At 49.4% G+C, this 8,384-nt stretch overlaps 2 protein-coding genes across 2 annotated transcripts in view; one reads left to right on the top strand and one right to left on the bottom strand.

The window, feature by feature from the left end:
• Positions 1-1,506: 1,506 nt before the first annotated feature.
• On the bottom strand, positions 1,507-3,518 carry Thap11 (THAP domain containing 11). Its single transcript, XM_021170257.2, has one exon. The coding sequence runs from the start codon at positions 3,101-3,103 to the stop codon at positions 2,183-2,185; it is 921 nt and encodes a 306-aa protein (XP_021025916.1). The 5' UTR covers positions 3,104-3,518; the 3' UTR covers positions 1,507-2,182.
• Positions 3,519-6,691: 3,173 nt separating this feature from the next.
• Positions 6,692-8,384, top strand: part of Cenpt (centromere protein T) — a 7,394-nt gene continuing 5,701 nt past the window's right edge. The window contains exon 1 of the mRNA XM_021170503.2: positions 6,692-6,853. Coding sequence (XP_021026162.1) covers positions 6,741-6,853 — 113 coding nt within the window. The 5' untranslated portion in view covers positions 6,692-6,740. The remainder of the gene's footprint in view (positions 6,854-8,384) is intronic.

Here is an 8,384-nt window from a genome sequence, read left to right as displayed (position 1 = left end):
TGGTCTACAGGGTGAGTTCCAGGACAGCCAGGTCTACACAGAGAAACCCTGTCTCGAAAAACCAAAAAACAAACAAAAAAAAGAAACAAACAAAAAAAGAAAACAAAACAAAAAAAGAAAGTCACTCACGTCTCCCCATTAGCTTTGAGCTGAATTACTTACAAATATAGATAAAAATGCCATCTTACCTGTCCAATCTAAAGACTGAGGCAGCCAAACCAGTGTAGGGATTACAAACCAATTCCTTAATGCCCTCTGCTCACCTACCTCTTTCACAATGAAGGTATACGGAAATGAATGTATCTGTAACAAGAGTCCCTGGTGCCTGAAAGAGCCGAGGCTGCTTCTAGTTCTGGACTTCACTGGTTTATTAATTACATCCACATATGTTCCAGACACTACATGTCCCAAGAGGTGAAATGGTAAACAAACTTCAACTGTAGATGAGAATTCAAGAAGGAAATTAAGTCCAGCATGGTGGTACACACTTTTAATCTCAGTCAGAGACAGGTACATCTCTGAGTTTGAGGCCAGCCTGGCATACCAACTGAGTTCCAGACTACCCAGGGCTACAGAGAGAGACCCCGTTTCAACCCTTCCCCACCACTCCTAAAGGAAATTAAAACTATCAAGAATCTAGATGAACGCCGGACATGGTGGCGCACGCCTTTAATCCCAGCACTCGGGAGGCAGAGGCAGGCTGATTTCTGAGTTTGAGGCCACCCTGGTCTACAAAGTGAGTTCCCGGACAGCCAGGGCTATAGAAACACTGTCTCATAAAAAACCAAAGGGAAAAAAAAAGAATCTAGAGAAACAAAACAATTCCCACTTCCTTTTCACCTTTTGGCTTAAAAAGTCAAGGGAAGGGATGGGAAGATAGTTGAGTTGGGAAAGTGCTTCCCTTGCAAGCACACCCACAGAACCCATGTAATACAAAAACAAAACAAAACATAGGCATGGTGATGCAAACTTGTAATCCTAGCACTGGGAGGCACACACACAGATTCCCTGAGACTTACTGGCTGGCCATATGGCCTATCTCTGGGTGAGACCCAAGCAAGTGAGAAGACACCCCCACCCCACCCGCCCTTTCCAGAACTGAGGGCTGAACCCAGGGCTTTTTGTGCTTGCTAGCCAAGTGCTCTACCAATCAGCTAAGTCACCAACCCCAAGTAGACCCTGTCTCCAGAAAAAGAAAGGGCTGTATAGAACCTCTGGCATGCACCCCCTTCCTACATACATTGATGTATGTACACATACACAACAATCCAGAGAAACAATGATGGACAAACCAGGGCCTTTCGTGCAGCTTCCAAACTCTTTGTGTGCCCTGAACAAGGAACTTTATGAAGACCTATGTGCTTTATGGAGAAACCGGGTCCAGTTGTTTAAAGCATCTCTACTTTCTGGGCTAGCCTGTCCTTCAAATAGGCCAAGACCTATATCCCCACATTTCAAGGACACTTAGCTTTAATTAAAAAAAAAAAAAAAAAGTCGAAACCCAAATAAAAACCTTACTTTTTTTGTTTAATTTGTTTTGCCAAACACAGTGAAAACTTCAGTCTAATTGTACAGAAAATAGAATTTGTAACCAGTAGCAAACATAACGAGATAAACCTAAGTCCCTGGTGAGCTGGATCTCCATCAGCAAGTCACCCAGAGCCCTCTCATAAATGACCTTCTGGGTAGAGAGGTCCTAAGAGACAGAGGCACAGATCAGCTAGTCCCCATCAGAATCACAGGCTGCACCTGAACCGGGTAGCATGGAAAGGAGAAACGATGTTACTGAGATCTCTTATCACTACACACAGCAAAGCTGTCTCTGATTGCTGGCCAACCTTAAGATGTGGTTTCCTCAAATCCACATTCCCTTAAGAGTTCCATCCGCACCCCCTCCAGGGTAAGTTCCAAGTTCAATGGTTCTGAAGCCTGTGTATAACCAGAATCTGCAACATAAACTGGGGAGTGAGAGACAAAGTCATAACTGCTGGTGTCACCAGATTCTGAAGTCCCCAACTCTTACTTCACGAGGAGACGAAAGAAGGTGCCAACTGACCAACTGGAGTCCCGCTGTCCTAAACCTCAGCACTGTCAACCGGAATACTGGGGAGTACAACATTTGCCTGAGGATTCCTTGGGCTGGAAGGAGTCACGAATTCTGCAGGTTTCTGGGGGGAACCATTCACATGCCGTGCTTCTTACGGATGACAGCCATGGCAAGCAGACGATCCTTCTCTCGAAGTTCTTCACGGAGCTTGGCCTCGGTGAGACGCAGATGGCGGATGCTACCCTTCATCTCCTTCATCTTCACTTCCATCAGGGCCAAGATGTCCCGCTGCTCGTTCAGCTTGCGCAGGAGCTCCTCCTCCGTGGTACCCGACGACAAGGAGTACGAGTGGTCGGAGCCAGTGTCAGGGAAGCCCTCTTCCCCTACCACCACCAGCTGAGGGCCCAGAGTGCACTCAGCGGCCTCCAGCCCAGCCGTAGCAGCCTCTAGCTCTGAGGCGGCGGCAGCGGCGGCTGCCCCTTCAGCAGCTGCAAACTCAACTTGCACTGTGAGGTCGATGGGCTTCACATCATCTCCCGAGGGAGTCGTGGACACGGGAACCACGGATCCCGGAGCCTGGTTGCTGTCTACGGCGGCCTGAAGCGTAAGAAGAACGGCTGCAGAGGCAGACACCAGGTTCGGCTGCAACTGGGTGGTCTGGGCAGTGGAGGAGGACGGAGACGGCTGCTGCTGTTGCAGCTGCTGCTGTTGTTGCTGCTGCTGTTGTTGTTGCTGCTGCTGCTGCTGCCTACGGCGGGCTGCCGCAGCTCCCGCAGGTCTCCGAGCTACTTTGCGCTCATTGACGCCACGCAGCGGGAAAATGGTGGGAACGCGCACCGTGTAGGTCTTGCGGCCGCCCTGAAAGTGGACGCTGCAGAGACGGTGGCCCGTGGTGGGCTGGAAGGTGGAGAAGCACCCACTGACGCCAGCACGGGACACGTTCTTGAGCCAGAGGCGCCGCAGCTCAGCGTCCTTGGGAAACGTGTAGAAGTGCAGCGCCTTGTCCCGGTGTGAGTTGTTGTAGCAGCCCGGTACGCAGCACGTAAAGCCAGGCATGGCTGCGACGCGCGGCCCGGCCCACCGGCCTCTCGAGCTCTTCGACGGCCGGGTCTGGCCCCTGCCTCAGCTCCTCGACGGGCGGCGCCGCGCGAGGCTCTCAGAGGCCTCTCACTATTGCCGCCCGGCGCAGTCGTCCCGGGCCGAGGCCCCGTGCCCAGAATATGCTTGCGGACCGCCCGCGCCGCGCTACCCACCCGGCCGCCCGCCTGCGCTTCGGAGTCGGCCCGGGGGACGCCGCGAAGGACCGCCTGGAAAGGAGGACTACGCCCCCCACAATGCACCGCGCCAGAAGCCTCTCACTTCCGGGACGGGGCGGGCTTATTCCGGCCGCTTTCCCGGACACCGCGATATCCTGTTCAGAGTCGATTATTTTCCAGATGAAGCTCGTCCTAAGCGAAAGGGAAAAATGTATTCGAATGGAACGTAATGGCATGGTCTACCCTTCACAAGGATCCGGAATCCTGATGGTACCGGGCGCGTGCCTGGTGAGCGCAAGCGCTCTGGGTATAGGAACACAAAGACTACAAGTTCCATGATGCCTCAGAAGAACGTTTTGGTGCGGCCGCGGGCTGCAGCGCCGCCTAAAGGAGAGGTGGAGTTCCTGCAGACCAGGATTTGAATGAGGTTCTGCAGCTTGCTATAAAAACCACCCCACCCCACCCCCGACCCCCAGTACCTTGGAGTGGACTGCATTCTTTAGCCTAGAGGAAACCCGAGTCCTCCCAGAAGAACTTCTGGAGTCAATTTCTTATATTGGGAGCACTCTCCCGACTCTCAGCTACCTCTTACGTGGACTCACTGACCTAAACCAAGTCCCTACTAGCTGCTTACAATGTGCCAGACAGTGAAGGGAAAACACATTCAAGGCAATTGGTGGCATGCGCCTTTAATCCCAGCACTTAGGAGGCAGAGGCAGGCATATTTCTGAGTTCGTGGCCAGCCTGGTCTAAAGAGTGAGTTCCAGGACAGCCAGGGCTACACAAAAAAACCCTGTCTCGAAAAAAAAAAAAAAAAAAAACAACAACAACAACAACAAACCAATGTATAAATATCATATAATATTTTTCACATTTATTAATTTAAAAAACATTAAAAGTAATGGGAGATATGTTTATACATATATCACGTGTGAGAGTGTGGGGGAGTAATGTTTGCATTTATGCATGTTCATATGTGTGCCAGTGAGTGTCAATTTCTGGGTATCATTCATTCCTCAAGGCCCTTGGCCTTTTCATTTTAGGCTGGCTGGCCAGTTAGCTGCAGGGATGCACCTGTCTCTACCACTAGCACTGCCATTATAGGCATGGGACACAATGCCTGGTATTTTATTTATTTATTTATTTTTGGTTTTTCAAGACAGGGTTTTTCTGTGTAGCCCTGGTTGTCTTGAAACTCCCTCTGTAGGCCAAGCTGGCCTCGAACTCAGAAATCAGCCTGTCTCTGCCTCCTAAGTGCTGGGGTTAAAGGCCTGTGCCACCACTGCCCTGCTCATGCTTGGCTTTTTAACTTGAGTGAGGAAGGATCACATTCAAACCCACAAAGCATGAAAGAAGATGCTCAATTTGACTCTACCTTCAGGACATAAATGGCCTTTAACATATAGTCATGGACATTCAAATACTATCTAGTAAGTTGAAAGTATTGCTCTGTAGGTAACAGGAAAGGGACTGTGCCTGGTCTTCAGCACCAAAAGCAAAGTGCACAATTTCTCCCCAGCTCTGCCTTACCTATCCTCTGGATTGGCATCTCTAGTGAAAGAGAAGAATCATATTGCATGTCTCTGCTTCTAATCTTGTGTCCTCTACATCTGTTCCCCTTGTGACTGCCAAAGAAAATCTGACAAGCCATGGGTCGCTCAAGGGGGCTGGAGAGATGGCTCAGGGGTTAAGAACACTGACTGCTCTCCCGAGGCTCTGAGTTCAAATCCCAGCAACCACAGGCATGAATCACAACTTCAAGGTCATCATCTGCTGCGTGGAAAGTCTGAGGCAAACCTGGACTTCATAAAACCTGTCTCAAAACAAAACAACAGCCGGGCGTGGTGGCACTCGCCTTTAATCCCAGTACTTGGGAAGCAGAGGCAGGCAGATTTCTGAGCCAGCCTGGTCTACAGAGTAAGTTCCAGGACAGCTGGTCTACAGAGTGAGTTCCAGGACAGCCAGGGCTATACAGAGAAACTCTGTCTCAAAAAAACAAAAACAGGGCCGGGCGTGGTGGCGCACGCCTTTAATCCCAGCACTTGGGAGGCAGAGGCAGGCGGATTTCTGAGTTCGAGGCCAGCCTGGTCTACAGAGTGAGTTCCAGGACAGCCAGGACTACACAGAGAAACCCTGTCTCAAAAAACCAAAAAAAAAAAAGAAAACAAAACAAAACAAAACAAAACAAAAAAAAACAAAAAAACCCAAAACCTGTCTTAAAAAAACCAAACAAACGCCCGGGCGTGGTGGCGTACGCCTTTAATCCCAGCACTCGGGAGGCAGAGGCAGGCAGATTTCCGAGTTCGAGGCCAGCCTGGTCTACAAAGTGAATTCCAGGACAGCCAGGGCTATACAGAGAAACCCTGTCTCAAAAAACAAACAAACAAACAAACAAAAACAAAAACGAACCAAAACAAAACCCAAGGCTTCTAAAAAATAAGGGCGTGGTGGCGCACGTGGGAGGCAGAGGCAGGTGGATTTCTGAGTCTACAAAGTGAGTTCCAGAGAAACTCTGGGCTATACAGAGAAACTCTGTCTCAAAAATAAATAAAGAAATAAAAATGTAAACGGGGTGCAATAGAAATTTAAACGGGGTGCAATAGAAAACACCTGTACTCTCGCTCATGGGCTCTTGCTCCTACTCCTCCCCCCCCTTGCCCTCCCACCTCTCTCCAGGCGCCCTCTATTCTCTGTGTCTCTACTCCCTCAACTCCCCTTCCCATGCCCTGAATAAACTCTGTTCTATACTAAAAAACAAACAAAAAGAACGGAAAGAAGGAAGGAAGAAAACACCTGTAACGCAATCAAACAGAAATGGAAGCAGGAGGTTTAGAAGTTCAAGGTCATCTTGGACTATCTAGAGATTTTGAGGTCAGCATGGGCTACACACCACGCTGTTTCAAAAACAAAGAGTATATACGCACGTGCACGCACATGAAATTATCAAAATCTAGCATAGTGGCCTACATCTGCCATCGGAGTATTCCTATGGTAAAGGCAAGAGGGTTTGACCCTACATGTATGCCTGGTGTCTGAAGAGACCAGAAGAGGGCATCTGATGCCCGGGCACTGGTGTTTCTGGCAGTCATGAGCTTCCCTTACGGGTTCAGGTTCTATACAAGAGCAGCATGTAGGCCTTGCCGCTGAGCCATACTTCTAGTCCCCTAGTTCTTTAAGATTATTATAAGCCTTAAAAAAATTTTTTTTTTAAATGAAGAAACCATGAGATCTTAACTGGTTGCATGCTTTTCCCCCAGAGTTAACATGAGACCGCCTCCAAAATCAATTTACAATCACATCAGACCGGGCTCCCCAGCTGTTGGACTACAGTTCCCGTGGGGCCATGTGGCAGCATCGCGAGACTTGGCTCAAAAGAGGCGGTGGGAACGCGGTGCTCGCTGCTGCTTGAGCAGTTAGGAGGGGTGGGGTCTTGAGAAATGGCGGCGCTCAGCTTTTCCGACGGCGATCCGACTGTACGCACGCTGTTGCGGCGCGTGCTGGAGACGGCGGATTCGCGCACTCCGATGAGACGCCGGAGCACTCGGATCAAGTACGTAAGAGTGTTGCGGTGAGCAACTAGAATGAATGGGCAGTGGTGTCTGCGTCTGGAAAGGAAAACCGCGTCTCAGAGTACAGTCTGAGATGCTGAGATCAGACTCGGGGTTCCTAATCAAATTGGACTCTGCTGTGCTGTTTTGTACCCCACCGTATGCTCCAGGGTGAGACCGCAGAGTCTCACAACGGTGGTGGATCTCTAGGAGCAGAGGGCAAGGCTCTGTGTTTTCTAGCCTGTTTCACTCAGCCCCAGACCAAGGTTGTGGTGACATCTACCCCTGCTTCTAGGTGACTTCACCTTTCACAACACACACAGTCCTACTCTCTGAGGCTCCCATGGCAGGTCGGGGGGCAGGAACTGGAAAGATGCTTTGCTTGCTTGCTTTTCTTTCTTTCTTTCTTTCTTTCTTTCTTTCTTTCTTTTTTTTCTTCTTTGAAAGATGCTTTCTTTCTTCTCTCTCTCTCTCTCTCTGTCTTTCTTTCTTTCTTTCTTTCTTTCTTTCTTTCTTTCTTTCTTGTTGTTGTTTTTGTTTTTTGGGTTTTAGAGGAGACAATGTTCCTCTGTGTAGTCCTGACTTTGACCTGACTTTGGGAAGTGAACCTTAAGGAGGGTTGTGAGCAGAAGGTACGGAAGTTGGCATCCACCAGTCTGGAAGAATGCCATTCTTTCCAAGTGGAGACTCGTTCATGATAGGGTGGTTTTTTGCTTTTCTTTTTTTTTTAAAGATTTATTTATTTATTATATGTTCAGTACACTGTAGCTGTCCTCGGACACTCCAGAAGAGGGCGCCAGATCTTGTTATGGATGGTTGTGAGCCACCATGTGGTTGTCGGGATTTGAACTCAGGACCTTCGGAAGAGCAGTCGGGTGCTCTTACCCGCTGAGCCATCTCTCCAGCCCAAGGTGTTTTCTTTTATTCTCCAAAGTATTAGTGGTTGATCCTAGGATCTTATGCCTGCTAATTAAGCACCCTACCACTGTGCGTCATCTCCAGCCCTTTCTGTATTTCTTTGCCACAGGATCTCAAGAAGTTGCCTTGGTGTGGCTTGAAACTAGCCCAGACAGGCTTTGGACTCCCCATCCTCTTTCCCTAACCTCCCTGGTAGCTGGGATTAACGTGTTGGTCCTACCGGGCCCTTGTTAATTCAAGACGGGCCATTATGTGTTTATTTACTGTCGGGGTGTGTGTGTGTGTGTGTGTGTGTGTGTGCGCGTGTGTGTGTGTGTGTGTGTGTGTACTGACACTCATAGAGTCAGCTCTGACCTTCCAGCACGTGGGTTCAGGTCCTTGAACTTCGGATGCTAGGCTTGGAGGCCGTTGCCCTCCGGCTATGTTTTAGGCCTGTGAGTAATGAGGTGGAAGCCTGCGGAACACAAAAGGGCTGGGGTATGCTTAATGTCACACCTTGATGACAACTTGGAAGGTTAAAAGTTAAAAGTAACTTAAATTTCCTACTTGGCTGATTTCTGAGTTCGAGGCCAGCCTGGTCTACAGAGTGAGTTCCAGGACAGCCACGGCTACACA

The sequence above is a fragment of the Mus caroli genome, chromosome 8, assembly GCF_900094665.2.
Source record: "Mus caroli chromosome 8, CAROLI_EIJ_v1.1, whole genome shotgun sequence".
Lineage (NCBI taxonomy): Eukaryota > Metazoa > Chordata > Mammalia > Rodentia > Muridae > Mus > Mus caroli.
This window is presented reverse-complemented; position numbering and strand designations above follow the sequence as displayed.